Source organism: Vespa mandarinia, chromosome 4, assembly GCF_050613455.1.
Source record: "Vespa mandarinia isolate Hongniang chromosome 4, ASM5061345v1, whole genome shotgun sequence".
Taxonomy (NCBI): domain Eukaryota; kingdom Metazoa; phylum Arthropoda; class Insecta; order Hymenoptera; family Vespidae; genus Vespa; species Vespa mandarinia.
The window spans coordinates 670,199-686,119 of NC_140813.1; the positions used below are offsets into that span (position 1 = coordinate 670,199).

The 15,921-nt window shown below is 28.5% G+C and overlaps 3 protein-coding genes across 17 annotated transcripts; 1 reads left to right on the forward strand and 2 right to left on the reverse strand.

The window, feature by feature from the left end:
* Window positions 1-33: 33 nt before the first annotated feature.
* LOC118447134 (inositol polyphosphate 5-phosphatase K) lies at window positions 34-4,118 on the forward strand. 5 transcript variants are annotated; one of them, XM_085656727.1, is made up of 9 exons: window positions 34-628; window positions 695-903; window positions 972-1,052; window positions 1,155-1,302; window positions 1,410-1,585; window positions 1,658-1,885; window positions 1,984-2,137; window positions 2,225-2,414; window positions 2,493-4,118. In XM_085656727.1, exons 2-9 carry the CDS (start codon window positions 737-739, stop codon window positions 2,672-2,674), a joined length of 1,326 nt encoding a protein of 441 aa, XP_085512853.1. In that variant the 5' UTR covers window positions 34-628; window positions 695-736; the 3' UTR covers window positions 2,675-4,118. The 5 variants fall into 5 exon arrangements, with proteins under 5 accessions (XP_085512853.1, XP_035734572.2, XP_035734573.2 ...); XM_035878679.2 differs by having other exon boundaries at window positions 39-628; window positions 790-903; XM_035878680.2 differs by having other exon boundaries at window positions 42-628; window positions 979-1,052.
* Window positions 4,119-4,202: 84 nt separating this feature from the next.
* On the reverse strand, window positions 4,203-8,918 carry LOC118447129 (G protein-coupled receptor Mth2). 2 transcript variants are annotated; one of them, XM_085656713.1, is made up of 7 exons: window positions 8,377-8,918; window positions 7,452-8,232; window positions 6,871-7,109; window positions 6,041-6,207; window positions 5,671-5,904; window positions 5,208-5,477; window positions 4,203-5,106 (listed from the first exon to the last, which is right to left on the reverse strand). In XM_085656713.1, the coding sequence occupies exons 2-7, from the start codon at window positions 7,587-7,589 to the stop codon at window positions 4,652-4,654; spliced, it is 1,503 nt and encodes a 500-aa protein (XP_085512839.1). In that variant the 5' UTR covers window positions 7,590-8,232; window positions 8,377-8,918; the 3' UTR covers window positions 4,203-4,651. The 2 variants fall into 2 exon arrangements, with proteins under 2 accessions (XP_085512839.1, XP_035734552.1); XM_035878659.2 differs by having other exon boundaries at window positions 7,452-8,918.
* An 894-nt stretch (window positions 8,919-9,812) lies between these two features.
* On the reverse strand, window positions 9,813-14,705 carry LOC118447137 (G protein-coupled receptor Mth2-like). Of its 10 annotated transcripts, none has more exons than XM_085656425.1 (8): window positions 13,581-13,910; window positions 13,094-13,263; window positions 12,732-12,965; window positions 12,183-12,424; window positions 11,643-11,800; window positions 11,248-11,481; window positions 10,748-11,017; window positions 9,813-10,643 (listed from the first exon to the last, which is right to left on the reverse strand). In XM_085656425.1, exons 3-8 carry the CDS (start codon window positions 12,837-12,839, stop codon window positions 10,201-10,203), a joined length of 1,455 nt encoding a protein of 484 aa, XP_085512551.1. In that variant the 5' UTR covers window positions 12,840-12,965; window positions 13,094-13,263; window positions 13,581-13,910; the 3' UTR covers window positions 9,813-10,200. The 10 variants fall into 10 exon arrangements, with proteins under 10 accessions (XP_085512551.1, XP_085512552.1, XP_085512556.1 ...); XM_085656426.1 differs by having other exon boundaries at window positions 12,732-12,843; window positions 12,984-13,263; XM_085656430.1 differs by lacking the exons at window positions 13,094-13,263; window positions 13,581-13,910 and adding an exon at window positions 14,268-14,705 and having other exon boundaries at window positions 12,732-12,843.
* Window positions 14,706-15,921: the final 1,216 nt, after the last annotated feature.

Sequence of the window (15,921 nt, forward strand, 5' to 3'; positions counted from 1 at the left end):
TTTTTTTTTTCTTTCTTTTTTTTCTCTCTTTTTTTCTCTTTTTTCTTTTTTTTTGACGAATGTTTCACGTACGAATAAAAAGATAAAAATTTGCATACACACGATGGCAGATATTACGATAATTAAACTTTAAGTAAATAAAATTTGAAAGTCGATTTAATGGAGGATATGTGATGTAAAGAAATGTTTGCAAAAATAATCGATATAACTGCGAAAAAATAATGAATAAAGAAGGAGTATAGATCGGCTTTTGATAATTTAAAGAGGATCATGCTAGGGCACCAACGACAGGTTGCCGTTTTATGTCACGTGGTTACAGTTAAGCGGGGAAAGGTCTTCCCGTGTTGCTTGTTTCGAAATGTCAACAATTGTCAACAATATGGCCTTGTGAAGTAATCCGTATGTGGTAATAGCCAAACGTTTTTGTGCAATTAATATTGAATTAATTTATAAGAGTATAGCTCGATGGACTTCGATTGATACGTACACGTAATACGAACAGCATTAAAGATATGCACCATCCTAACCTTAAATTTAGTAATCAACATCAGTTTCACTAAGATAATAAAAATCTTTTAAAATTTTACATAACGGTAAACGAAATGGCAGAACAATTAGAAAGACTAAGGTAAGTTAGGTTTTAATTGATTATGTTTATGCATTTGTAAACAATTAAAATTAATCTTAATTGCAGAAAAAATAAATGTTGCAGTTAAACTAAAACATTTGTTTAAAAATGAAATTGTTAATCGAATTCTATATGCTTATTTATTTTCTCTTATTGTTAAGAATTTACTTTGTTACGTGGAACGTGGCCACTAAGTATCCTGTACAAGATTTACATCAACTTTTAAATATTACACATGGAAATATAAAATCTTTACCAGACATATATTTTATTGGGTATGTTTGATAATTTTAATGGCTAAAAAAATTGTTAGAAAAGTGAAATTGATTATATTTTGTATTAGACTACAGGAAGTAAAGGCACAACCTCAGAATATGGTATTAGATATTATTTTTCAAGAGGATCCATGGACCAAATCGTTCAGGCAAGTTTTTACAGAATTATAGTAATAATTTATCTATTACATCATGACAATTAAATGTTTTTAACCAATATAAATTCTATATGCCAACGCTAATAATTACAGAGAAGTATTAAAAGATAACGATTATGTGAAAATCCGTTCTCAACGGTTACAGGGTCTTGTTTTAAATATGTTCTGTTTAAGAAAACATATTACTCATTTAAGATTGGTAGAAGCACAATATACGAGAACAGGATTTGGTGGAATGTGGGTAAGAGTTAGATACTATAATTTGTATATATACAAATCATTTTTTTCAAAAAGAATAAATGTATTTATACATATATACATATGTATATATATATATATATATTTTAGGGTAATAAAGGTGCCGTAAGCATAAGATTGAATATATATGGCGTTAGCATTTGTGTAGTAAATACGCATTTAACGCCTCATGATCATCTATTAGCAGATAGAATAGCAGATTATAATACTATTCTTAGAGAACATTCTTTTAGTGCGCCTGACACATCAAACATTTTATATCATGAGTTTGTATTTATTTCTATATGCATATTAATTTCTATGTTAAGATAATGGAAAATTTGTTTTTATTTTCGTAGTTATGTATTTTGGATCGGGGACTTGAATTTTAGACTTCATGGGGAAGATCTGACTGCAGTTGATATTGATTTATTAGTTAAGAAAAATAAATTGGATCTACTTTTGGAAAGGGATCAATTGAAATTGGTGATGCGGAATGGCGATGCATTCGCAGAACTAAATGAAAACAATATTAAATTTCCTCCTACGTACAAATTTGAATTTGCTTCGCAGGAATTCGATCTCAAGTATATCACGATTTATACGTCTTATGAATAAATTATTAATTTAATTATAAGATTTAATTAAACGATTCAAAATTTGTATTTGAATATTTCTTTTGTAGACGCCGGCCATCTTGGACAGATAGAATTTTGTATAAAGTTAATGCAGACGTATATGACGATGTTACATTAAGCGCCCTACAACTTAATTACAAGAGTCATTCTAATTACATTCAATCTGATCACAAGCCTGTAACTGGTGAATTTGATATTATGGTATTGAAAATTGTTCTTTTCTTTTTTTTTCTTTTCCCCACATATATTCCTTATTTTGTAAACATACATATAAATATATTTATTTAGATCAGGCCAAATGTGGAAGACCATGGCGTAGAGTTTCAACCAGTTTCTGCTTGGTTTATAGACGAAGAAAATTCAGTATCGTATAAATTGATTGGAGATGTAAGACCAGTAAGTGGAGATTGGGTGGGTCTTTTTCATAATCAATTTTCTAGTTTAGATGAATATATCGTCTATGAATATGTTGTACGAGGTAAGAAGAGATACAATTTATTTGATTTATTTTATTAATATTTTTATATGTTGTCAAATAAGTTTTAATTACTGTTAGGTAGAACAGCAGAAACTTCAGAAGTGGAATCTTCCGAACCAATAACGGAAAGAATATTTTTTAGCGATTCGGCCCTTAGAATTCCTGGAATGTATCGTTTAGTTTATGTAGCGCAACGCGGTGATCTCAGAGGAATTCTTGGTATGAGTCCACCATTTCCAGGTCATCGCAGACCACTTTGATTGAATCTGTGCTCTAAATCCAGACAAATTAGTTGAATTATTTTCACGGTAATCTATAATTTAGGACTATTAATGAAAATGTTTTATCGATATATGATACGAATCAGTTTGATTTTGATCATTAATTTTAATTAACGGGCCTAAGAAGAATAATCGACAAAAAGGATTTACAAATTCTTTCTTTTTTTTGTGAATATAGAGTAATATATAAAAAAATAATGACAATTACGATTACGATAAAAAGAAAAGAAACATAAAATGTACGAATAGCTTGTTCATTTTCGGCATGTTAGTTACGTTAGAAATCGTATCGTTTCTAAATGAATTACAAACTTTTTTTTATAATATGGAAATTGGTTAATCAAGCGATTTCAGTGGAACTTTTAGCAAAGATTGAATAATTTTTAAATGCAGAAACAATTGATTTGATCTCATTTGACATATAATTACAAGAACAATTATTTTTTATTAATAAATGATACCCAAAATAGGAATAGTATATCGTACTGTTTAAATATCGCTTTTAAATGCCTTAACCATGAAAGGTTAATCGAATACTTATTTCTTGCTATTGTGATAATTCCATCGAACAAAGAAACATAATCTATAATATTCGTGTTGAAATTAATGGAGGAAAATATCTGGCATAATATTATATATATATATATAGTTATTATATTATTAGATATTAGACAATTTTGTTTATAATATTTTTATGTTATTTTTGGTACCTGGTTAATGCTTCTGAGTTTATTGCTCGGATGCACTCGCACTTAATTACCTTATATCTCGAAGAGCTTATTAGAGTGAATTGACGCATTTTATAAATGTAATCAATTGTTGTAATCATATATGCACACGTGCACTCTTTTGAGACATTTTAGATCATTCGTTATTAAATAACGAGGCTTATTGACTGGATATGTAGGTCAATGTTATGACTTGCTATTTTAAAATTATATACCAGTTCAGGTTTACGATGTGTATGAATACAAAATAATAAATATATACAATGATATACATACATATATTATATATATATATATATATATACACGATATATATAACGATGAAAATAAAATGTAACAGTATTTTTTATCTGTGCATTTCATTGTTGAGTAAACCTTCATTCATTAATTAGAAGTATAAGATATTATTATAATTCGTATAAATATTTTTATTAAGAAAAATATTATCATTAAAATATTTACATGATCGGTTGTATTTAAATAGATAGATATATAAATAAATAATAATAATTGTCAATTAGACATTGAATAATATTAAAATAATGTATAATATATTGTAATGAAGTAACGATAACGAGAATATGACACGATGTAATTTACATGATTCCTTCAAGGTTTGTTTACAAGTTAAACGATAAAACGATTATTTAATAATAAAAAGAGAGATCATTTAATGATGAAAATGTTAGAATTAATGGCATATTACTTCGAATGGTTAGATAACAAATGTACAGATACATAAATAACACTCAGTTATACACCAATATAGCTGAGCATGGTGAGAAAACATGTTGTTATTAGATTGTTGCATAATTTCTTTAGCATTTTCTTAAAATACTCTCCTATGTTTGAATTTTTTCCTTAAAAATAACGTACAATCGAATAAACGTACATTTTTGTAACAGATAAAAAAAAAAAAATATACATTAAAATTTAACATAAAAGAACATTCCTAATTATATAATAATTAAATTCACGAAATAAACATATCAATTTTAATTTTTGTTTTATCAGTACGTTATCGAATTGAATTTTGACATTAAAAGTATATATATTTGTATATTTACATTAAATTTAATCGTTTTAATATAAAACACGAGACATAAATACAGTTGTCAATTACGTAATACCAAATATAGTCTTTATAAAGGTCAAGTTTATCACTTATTTATGAGGGCCAGCGATATTTTCTTTTTTCTTATATTTCTTTCTTTTTTTTTTTTTTTCCTTAATTTATGACCGTAAGTAAACTAAAAACAGCGGTATCAGTTTGTGGTTCAACGACGTCGATACCACGAAATCTTTGTATTCTATACCAAATGAGGTCTCTAGCTGGCCTACGAAGTACAAAGAGTCCAAAAATAAGAAGACCTTGTAAAGCATTCACTAGATCGTAGACGGACCAATCGAAGGGATTACCACCGGTAAACCATGATATTAATTCCATGGTCCAAGTTAAACTCATCAATGAATATAATACTATGCAGACTATAAATGTTCTCTTCAAACTACGAAACATCCTTTGGTCTTGCCGATCGGATTCCAGATTTCTGGCTAATCGTCTAAGCGATAGATCTTTTTGGTATCGTCTTATCGTTATTCCCGTTAAGATAAAAAATATTAAATTGACTAGTAAGAGCAACCCAACTGGCACAAAAAAGAATGGCATCGTCTTGATGTCCGCTATAATAATATATATATATATGTATATACATATATATTAGAAACATTTTTAATTGTTATAAAATATTGTTATGAATTGTTATTTAATGGAATGAACTTACGTTTAAACCAACAGTTGTCGTTTTCGCTAATGTCGTTTGGTTTTATATATATCATTGGTATCGTCGGGTTGAGATCCATTATTATAGATAAAAGAATAAAAATACCTGAAGATCCCCAAGCCCATATCGAGTAATAAAAAAAGAGTACATTAGGTTTTATTCTTTGGTAGGCAACATGATGAACGTGATTTCTTATTAACAACCATGTCTCGATGCACATTACGTTCAACCAGAAATAACATGCCACGAACGAGAATTCAATGATGAAGGCTGTAAAAAAGAATCTTTCGTTTAATATATTAATTATAAATAATAGAGCATGGTATTACATCAAAATGGGAAAAGGAGAGCAATGAGTTGATAATCAATTTAATTATTTTTATTACGTTCGATCGGTTATACCTTAAAGAGAATGAAATATTGATAGAATTTCAAATTGATCGATTTTTTTTGTTACACTTACCTATGCATATACATGTATGACCTTCCCAATGTACACCGCCAAGTTGCGTAATGGCTAAACCGGTGAACGCTAAAGCGAGACATCCACAATAATGGCAAAGTATTTTTCCATAGATATCTCTCAACCTGGGCGTTATTGAAAAGGCTATTATGGTGAGTATTAAAAATGGTACGGATATTAAAAGTCCACAGGCATAAAATATTATTCTAGTGTCTGCCATTAATATTTTATTATCTAAAATAAGAGAAATCGGTAACGCGTAATTTTTTTCTTTTTCTGTTTTTTTTCTTTTTTTTTTTTTTTTTTTTATTGTCTTGAAGATTTTAACAATGACGTTCATTTTTCGTTGAACGTTTATCAATTTATATACCTTTCGGAAAGCATATCACTATTACCAGACCTAACGTTGGGGTGATTTCCATGCAATAATCTTGTCCAGGCATGAGGATACGAGGAATAGAGTCGGGTAAAGAAATTGAACCGTTAAGTAAAAGATAATGGTCTTCTTCTTGATCGTTTTGTTGTATTACCGAGACTCTGAAATAAAAAAGAAAAGAAAAGAAAAGAAAGGAAAAAAACAAAAAAGAATGTTTCTCATTAAAAATAATTTGAAATTGTTGAACGCGGAGAAGTTAATGCGAACGATTCTTCTTCCTCGTATACCGATAAAAAAAACCCCAAATATATTTATTCGATGATTGTTTTATCGATTGGAAGACGATCACGGCACATTCCAATGGATCGTTAAAAAATATATGATAGGTTTACGTAAGAATACAATGATAAACTCTACGTTGAAACTGATTACGATGATACTTGGTGATACTTGATCCGGCCGAACATTGATAAGCCCGAAGAAATAATAATTTTTCTTTTTTCTTTCTTTCTTTTCTTCTTTTTTTTTTTTTTTTTTTTTTTTTTTAACGATAGATAAATAATATTCTTCATAAAAAAAACCTACCTGCAACATCGCGTTTATAATCAAGATTGTTTTTCTTTTCTCTATCTCTTTCTCCTCCCTCCCTCCCCCCTCTTTCTCTTCACATTTCGAATAATGTGATGCCCGTGAGAAAACACATCCATCACGTTTATCGAAAATATTCATCTTTCATTTTATTTCACACTTATCGAATTATTTTATTATTTATTGATAAATAATGAAAAATATTAAGTTTTTCTTATTGTTAATAAAAATAATACCTCTTTGAGTGACAAGGTTCGCCAACGAGGGCAACGAAACGTTTACGTTCGTTGCCCGGTAGCCAAATACCAGATGAATTGTATTCATAAAAAGATGGTGAGAATATTAACTCCGATGTATTCGATGGAATGCATTTCCTACTTTGACCTTTTTTTAAAATGAATATTTGATCCGTCGGACAACATTTTCCAACTAACGGTAGATCTTTGTAGTCTTCCGGTATAAATGTATCGTTGCGCTGTAAATGAAAGAAAATAAAATATAATATATTTTAAATTAATATTTGAGAAAGTTTTACGACGAATATAATTAATTCACTAGGATATAAATTAAAATTCACGTAGGAAGCGTTTTTACGATAATAAATGTAAATCAATAACGTTTTCGTAATAAAAATTTCATTTAATGTCAAGGTGCATATAGAATTGTGAAAAAAATCGAATTCGTCGGTTCAACTCTTTAGAATTATTATGCGATTAAGTACTATATATACACACACACACACACACATATATATACCGCATAATTTATGTACTCAGTATTGAGTTAAAATTTTGTAATGAAATAAAAATCAACGTACCAATGATATAGAATGAATGACAGGCATTATACTCTCGACGATAATTAGTCTCGACATTAAAACGAAGAGTAAAGACAAAGATGTTAAGTTGTGCATAATACTGCACAAGTTTCTTTTCGGATTGTTAAGTCGATGCATGTCGAATTTTTTTTCTCTTTCTTTCTTCTTTTTTTTTTTTTTTTCTATCAAGAAATACACTCAGAGAGAATTTCGTTCACCTTTCGAACGATTGGCATTAAGAAATCTTAAGAAGACCATTTGTCGTTTATGAATGATTGGCATATTGTTCAAACGATTTTTCTTTTTCTTTTTTTTCTTTTTTTTTTTTTTTTCTTACAATCAACAATCGACTCGTTTCGTGTTTCTCTCGTCGATTTTTTTTCTTATTCTTCGGTATCTTCCGTTTCACCTTGACATTTTCTTCACTCGACTATCAGTAATACATATTTATGTCAGTTATATTAGATTTTTAAATGGATATATTAATAGACATATTTTCCATTGAATTATTCTTGATTACGACGCTTTCAATAGACGAGCTAAAGTTCTTCGTTTAGTTATACCTTTTCTTGTATCTTTGACAATAATTTAATACACACCTTTTTGATGCACGCGAACAAACTTACCAATCAGATACACTCGAGTTCTCGATATTATCTGACTCGTTCGACGTTGAAAAGTATGCTTATAACGTGCAAATTAATGACTTCATCTTTCCGGTATTTCGAAAAATTCGGCGTGGGCAATCTTCTTAGAATATCAAATTCAGAGAACGTTATTCCTAGAGATGAAAGAGAGAATAGGAATGAATGAATGGCCAATGACTTGGAAATTCTGCTATTTCTTTTCTTGATCACGTAAGCTGTCGTAACAAATCGAAAAAAAGTCTGTCGAGTGTATATAGTAATCCACGAAATACACGTGCCTTTCAGATTTCGCTTTTTTTTCTTCTTTTCTCTTTTTTCCTTTCTTCTTTCTTTTTTATTTTTTTCTTTCTTTTTTTACCGAAATGTTTGCTTTGACTGTGAGTAAGAATTCGGGACGAAGATGAATCGATAGGGATCGAGGGAGCTGTTCTATTGATTTAATCTGTCTTTCGGAAAAGAAAAAAAAGGAAAAAAAAAAAAAATAACAAAAAACCTAATATAACACACGTATTGGATTATGATGTTCGTGTATTAGTTTTCAAATGACTTTTCTTGTATATTTTTGATAAATTTGATCAATCGTAAAAAATAAATATAAGAAGTAAGTGTAATTATTCGCACTTTCTTTCACAATCATAACCATTTCTCACATTATATTCAAATACGTATTTTCGTGAGAGATACTTCCGGTCTATCGAAATTGAATTAACCGATGACGCAGACACAGAACGCGTTAAAGACACCGATTTCATGTAGTTTGCGGATCCACGTCTGCGAAGGCACTGGCCAGACTCCTCAAGACTCTCAAGGTTTTATCGTTTAGTGCTCGAGATCATTTCTACGTATACAAAAAGAGATACCTACACATAGACTTTCTAAGATGATACAATATTAAGTTTGCCGTCATTTCATTTCAAAATTTACAAATCTTTTCTATTATTCTTTCTCTTTACGATCACCATCGACGTTTGCTTTCATTTTGAAGATTTATGCAAGTAATTATGCTTTAACTATAATAAAGCAATGAGCTGGAATATACTAAGAACAACGTAAGTAAGTAGTTCATAGTAATCCTGTCTATTCTATTTTTAAAAAATGTTTCCATTTGAGTTTTTATTGAATAAATATACAATAAAAATTCAAACGCTAACGTTATTTATTTTTTATATTAAAATTTAATTCATTTGATTTTTTTTTTTTTTTTTTTTTATTATTATTAATAAAGAAAAACAACTTTTCATTAACATTTTTTTAATCATTTTAATATTAGCCAGTGTCAACTCAGGAAATATGAATGCAATGAAGATAATTGATTCGAGAGTTTTAATTTTAATTTATAGACGGGTATATTAGAATACATTAGCGTATTATAATATGTGTTCAAAAAAAAGTTAATTGAGATTAATCATCGTAAAAATGCATCAAAGAATTTTATGCGGTATGATTAAATAATTTTTTTTTAACGAAGTGTTATTCACTAAGCTATTGATAATATTAGAATGTTCTTTTTCTCTTCTTTTTTTGTTTTTTTTTTTTTTTTTTTTTTTTAATCTTACTTTTACGAAAAGAATCTTCTCACGTATTATATTATAAAATTCAATTCATAATTTCTTCTAAGATAACAGATATACGTAAAACTCAATAATTTTCAAGAAATAGGAATTTAAATTTTCTTTACATTATATATTCATATTATATTTTGCCGATGTGTGTGTGTGTGTTTTTTTTTATAAAAACTACACACATCGAAAGTTAGAAGCCATTATTACGACGTATTTCTTTCTATTAAATAATATAAATAAATCAATGAATTCTTATAAAAATCGATCATATGCATGTCGACAAATTTGAGATTATTCGTTGAAGATCTAACCTTTTTTCTATTAATTCGCCTGTATAATAGAATTTCAAATCATATTATATCTAATTATCATATTATATCTAATTAATTGTTTTAAATTTAAACCTTATGCATATTACAAGCGAATAAAACCAATGATTAAGCATATATAACAAATAATCTTCATACATGTTACCGTCATATTATCGTTTGATCGTTTAACAAATCTTATCGTTCATTTGTAACTGTAAGAAGATTAAAATTAGGAATATTGATTAGTGATTGGAATCGAAATTATCGATTTTTTATCGAAATTACGAAATTCTTTTATCCTAAACCAAATTAAACCTCTAATTGGTTGACGAAGTACGAAAAGGCTGAATATAAAAACACCATGCAATATATTCACTAGATCCAAAGTTAACCAATCGAAGAAATAAATATTGGTCCACCAAGATATCAATTCCAAGGCCCAAGTTAAGGTCATAAAGAGAAATAATATTATGCAGATCATAAATGTTTTCTTCAAATTATAAAATACCATTTGTTCTTGCCGTACGGATTCTTGATTTATGATTAATCGTCTAAGTGCCAGATCTTTTTGATATCGGCTTATCGTAATTCCCGTTAGGATAAAGAATATTAAATTGATTAGCAAGAGAAATCCAATTGGAACGAAAAAGTATGGCATAGTTTTACTGTCCGCTGAAATAACATACGTATATATATATATATATAAGAAATATTTTTAATCGTTATAAAATGTCTTTATGAATTATTATTTAATAAATAATTTCAAAAGAACTTACGTTTAAACCAACAGCTGTCGTTTTCGCTAATGAAGTTTGGCTTTATATATATCGTCGGTATCGTCGGATTTAGATCCATTATTAGTGATACAAGAATAAGAATACCCGAAGATCCCCAAGCCCATATCGAGTAATAAAAAAAGAGTACATTAGGTTTTATTCTTTGATAGGCATCATGATGAACGTGATTTTGTATTAACGACCATGTCTCGATACACATCACGTTCAACCAGAAATAACATGCGACGAACGAGAATTGTACGACGAAGGCTGTAAAAATCGATCGTTTAATAAATTAATTATAAATAAGATAGAAAGGGAGAGAGAGAGAGAGAGAGAGAGAGAGAAAGAGATTATATCGTATTACTCCAAAATGGGAAAAAATAGAGCAATAACTTATGAATCCAAGTTAATTACTGGAACAACATCGTTCGGCTCTCGATCCCTTTGTGAAATCCCGATCTAACTATAATTTAAAATTGATCATTTTCTAAACGTACCAATGGCCATGCACGTATCACTCGTCCAATGTACACCACCGAGTTGTGTAATCGCTAAAATAATAAATGCTAATGCGAGACATCCGCAATAGTGATGAAGTATTTTACCATAAACGTCTCTTAATTTAGGCGTTATCGAATAAGCTACTATGGTCAGGATTAGAAATGATACGGCTATTATAAGTCCGCAGGCATAACAAATTATCTGTGTGCCTGCCATCAATATTTTACTATCTGGAAGAAAAAAAACGAAAAAAAAAAAAAAGAAAAAAGCAAAATAAGAAAAGAAAATAAATAAATAAATAAATCGAAACGTGGATTTTTTTTTTTATATCCTTGACAATTTTACAATGTTAGGATATTTATTTTTAATTGGACGTTTCCACATTATTTACCTATAGAAGAGCACACCACAGTAACAAGATTTAACGTTGGTGTTACATCCATGCAATAATTTATACCAGGCATTAGCATGGAATGCTCATATAAAGGAAAATATATCGAGCCATTTCGTAAAAGATAATACGTATCATTTTCCGTATTTATGTCGAAACTGAAACAATATATTCAAACGATTAACAATCAATTTCAAATTATTAAATATTTAAGATTTAAAAATTTAATACGTCTGATCTATCATATATCCCGATGTGAAACTCTATTTCGTCGGAAATTGTCTTTACAATGATGAAAAATTTATCTCCGGAAAATTCTAATAAAAATTATGATATAATTTGCGTAGATAAATTTTTAGAAATACACCGTATAATGTTTCGCTTAAAATCAATTACGACATGTTTATATCTTTTCTTTTCTGTTGATTATAGATACAATCGAACAAGCAAAGGAAATGATAGTGAAAATTTATTAATTTATTACGTAGAACGAATGAATTATTTTCTTATTTAAATAAAGAACAAAGAAAAAAAGTTTACCTTTCATAACGACAAGGATAACCAATGAGTGCAACAAAACGATTAGCTTCTTCGCCCAAAGACCAAGTACCAGATGAATTGAATTTGCAAAAAAGCGGTGAGAACGATGAGACCGAATAATAGTTCGAAGGGACACATTTTGGGCTTTGATCTTTATTTCGAATTAAAATTTGATCCGTCGAACAACATTTCGCTATCAAAGGTAGATTTTGGTATTCTTTTGGTATAATAATCTCGTTCTTCTGTGAAAGAAGAGGAAAAGAGAAAAAAAAAGGAAAAAGAGAAAAAAAAACAGAAAATAAAAATCATTTCAAACGAATATAAAGGTCTCGAAAATATTGAAAAGTGTTATCTACGAGAATGTACTTATGTAAATCAATAGCAATTTAGTAATTAAAATTTCATTCTTAGGCTTGCGTTATACGTAGAATTGCGAAGAAAATCGAAGTCATCGGTTCGATAACGTATATAGATACTATATACTATTCATTTCATATACCTATCTGGCATTGAATAGAAATTTTTCCAATAAAATAAAAATTAACGTACCAATGTAATAGAATGAATAACGGGCAATAAACCTTCGACGATAATCAATCTCGATATTAAAAGGAGTCTTATAATTAACGGCACCAACGAATACGATGAATTATGCATAATTCTGTAAAAATGTTTTCGTCAAACTTGTAGCTTGATAATCGTCGAATTTCTTTTTCTTATCAAAATATTCACTCGTAGTTGGAAAAGATCATACAATTAGACGATTAATTTAAAGAAAACTTCCTGAAAAAGTTAGCCTACGTTCAACGATGAAAAGCGAAGACTATTATTAGTCGTCTAGTCATAAATCGGTATATTCCTAATCTCTTAATATTTTTCATTCTAGTTAATCGACGTGCCTAGGTATATACATTTTATCTTGTCATCTATGGTGTCCTTTTCTTTTTCTTTCTTGGTATAGTTCCAACCACGTTGTGATACTATCACAGAGATTATCAGCGTGTGCTATTTCCGTATGAACACGCCATTTTTCTTATTAATGTTTTTTTCCTTATTGAACATAAACGCTTCAATAACAAAACTAAATCATTATATATATATATATTTTTTGAAAAAGCAGCTATTTGTCGGTCAAGTATATCTCTTATATATACGCCTCTACGATAATAATTTAACACAGACCTATTCTATATGTATATATGTATATATATATATATATATATATATATATATATATATATATATATGTATATATATATATATCCGTTCGCATACAGAAACATGGACACAGTCAAATCTCACAGACGAATCATATCAATCATCGTATTAATTAAAAATATTATCTGTTAAGATGCAAGAAAGAATAAATAGTTATCGTATATTTAAACGATCAATTACATATTAATTTTTTCTTCAAAGACACATTGACATTTCGTTTTCGTTTGAGAAACATGACGAAGATCAATAAAACCGTGCGTTCTATAAATCGAATATATCGTTCGAAGATAGGAAGACGACACGTGTACACGATTCGTTTTTAAATACGATTAAACAATACAATTAATGAGAATCGTTCGTAAAAAATAAACACAAAATATTATAATATTTCGATTCTTTTTTAAATTTCCATTAAACTTTTATACATTATTCGCAAACATTCGCTTTGAGAATTTTTCTTAATGATTACGAGCGACAACGCGATAAAGAATATGATTTCGCGTAGTTAACGTTTCCACGATTGGAAAGAAACTGATCACTTTCCTTGAAATCTCTTTGATAAGTTCAATCATTCATGAGATATATAATATATATTAATCTTACGAAAGATGTATATTAAAATAACACGATTTTCTCTTAGATTTTTGTTAAAATTTTTAAATCGTATAAAGTATCGTCCCTTCAATTTTATATCCGATCCTTTTCTAGAAACGTAACATATTTCTTATCTTTCTTTTTTTTTTCTTTGTATTTATTTTTCTTTTTCTCTTTTTTTTTTTTTTCTTTTTCATTTTAAGAGAAATATACAGAAATTTGATTTTATCAAAAGATAAAAAGTAATCAAAATATTCAGTGCTTCCAATTGACTCATCTAGTATATATTACGTATGTATATAGCATACGCTAGCATTATTAATTTTATAAGACGTCAAATAAAAGATCTCCCACTATGTTTTCATAAAATGTCACGCGCACTTTCCACCCACGTCACACGTTTAAGCGTTCATCTAGATCTTTTATGTTAAATCCTTTTTTGCGTTGTCTTTTTAGCTACGTTTCTTTGTTTTCTCTCTTTCTCGCTCTCTCTCTCTCTCTCTCTCTCTCTCTCTCGGTATCAATTGTAAGAATCAATACTTTCAAAGTATTCAAATGGTTGCTGTGGTATCAAGAAGGAAAAAAAATTCCCGCATTCAGGAAAAAACCTTGATTATCATCGAGCATACCACAAGTTTATTTTCAATAATCACATTTTTCTTTCTTGCGTCTTTTTTTTCTTTTTCTTTTTTTTAGAATGAATTTATAATCTTGGTGCAGCTAGAAGAACCCGTTCATTTGTGACTAGTTTATAAACGTAATCGTTTATATATATATATGCAATAATTACATTTTCTTTTATAGACCGAAGTTGTAACCTCGGTAAAGCACAAAAATCCATTTATTTGTGACTTGTTTATAACTTAACCATTAACAACACTTTTGAAAAATGTTTAAACTTCGACGTAAATTTTTAATTATTTTACACTTGACCAAGAATATTAATCATTCTCCGCGTATATTTAAAGAGTCATTACGTTTACTAGTTTATTATCATCATTCGACTTAATCTTCATAGATCTCTACAAACGTTGGAAATTTGTTCCGCGTTTGCATACTTTTCGTTGTCTATACAAAAAAAAAATAAAAACTTCGATATACAGAATGTTTGTTGTAAACAAAAATTTCGATAATCCTTAGAAAAATATGTTACGATTGGATAATTGATCGATTATTTCTTCATCTAAGAAAAAAAAAAGAAGAAGAAGAAAACAAAGAGAAAAAAAAATTAGATTGAAAATAATTTTCAGATCATTGAATTTTTACGCAAATAAATTTACTATATCTATATAATTTTGTTTAACCTGAAATTGTTGATCGTTCCTAAATGTATATAATTTTCTCTCTCTTTCTCTTTCTCTCTCTATTTCACTCTGACGCATAAGTTTAAGAAATAAATATTAAGACAGTTCCAAAATATTTTCGGATCGAAATAACTTCTGTATTACACCTCTTTCTCTGAATCGAGTTCGTTGAACACTTCAAACCAAAGTATTCCAAGACTTGATTTCGAAGCTAACAAAAACATTCTACAATAAATTTAACCATATGATTAAAAACACCGATCAAACGTGTTGCTGTGAAAATTGTGGAAAATATCGTTTATGCGAATCCGAATTCGGGCGCAATTCTTGACAGATTTTAATGAACGAGTTTTCGTTTTAAACAAAACTTTAAACAAAATTTTAAACAAAAACTGCACTTTTTCAAATTACGAAAAAGATCTTTCGTACTATCTTTTTAATTTCTAAACTGTATTTTTGAAGAGACAGTATTTTTTTGGAGATGAGTTTTTTTTGTCAAAAAAATAAACCTTATATATCAAAAATATAATTAAAAAAGAAAAGAAATTTAAAGAATTGTTCTTGAATGTTTTCATGGAATAAGCAATTATGAAACAAGGAGCGATGAATAGCTTCAATTTGTG

What these genes read in the sequence shown, in the direction of transcription:
- LOC118447137 (XM_085656430.1), bottom strand. Translation starts at nt 12,839, where the DNA reads ATGCATAATTCATCGTATTCGTTGGTGCCGTTAATTATAAGACTCCTT. An exon ending in TGTGGTGTGCTCTTCTATAG is followed by an intron (nt 11,482 to 11,642) that starts GTAAATAATGTG and finishes TTTTTCTTCCAG; the next exon opens with ATAGTAAAATATTGATGGCA. An exon ending in CGACAGCTGTTGGTTTAAAC is followed by an intron (nt 10,644 to 10,747) that starts GTAAGTTCTTTT and finishes ATGTTATTTCAG; the next exon opens with CGGACAGTAAAACTATGCCA.
- LOC118447129 (XM_085656713.1), bottom strand. Translation starts at nt 7,589, where the DNA reads ATGCATCGACTTAACAATCCGAAAAGAAACTTGTGCAGTATTATGCAC. An exon ending in TCATTCATTCTATATCATTG is followed by an intron (nt 7,110 to 7,451) that starts GTACGTTGATTT and finishes TTTCATTTACAG; the next exon opens with CGCAACGATACATTTATACC. An exon ending in TCATACATGTATATGCATAG is followed by an intron (nt 5,478 to 5,670) that starts GTAAGTGTAACA and finishes TCTTTTTTACAG; the next exon opens with CCTTCATCATTGAATTCTCG.
- LOC118447134 (XM_085656727.1), top strand. Translation starts at nt 737, where the DNA reads ATGAAATTGTTAATCGAATTCTATATGCTTATTTATTTTCTCTTATTG. An exon ending in CAGGATTTGGTGGAATGTGG is followed by an intron (nt 1,303 to 1,409) that starts GTAAGAGTTAGA and finishes TATATATTTTAG; the next exon opens with GGTAATAAAGGTGCCGTAAG. An exon ending in CTGGTGAATTTGATATTATG is followed by an intron (nt 2,138 to 2,224) that starts GTATTGAAAATT and finishes ATATTTATTTAG; the next exon opens with ATCAGGCCAAATGTGGAAGA.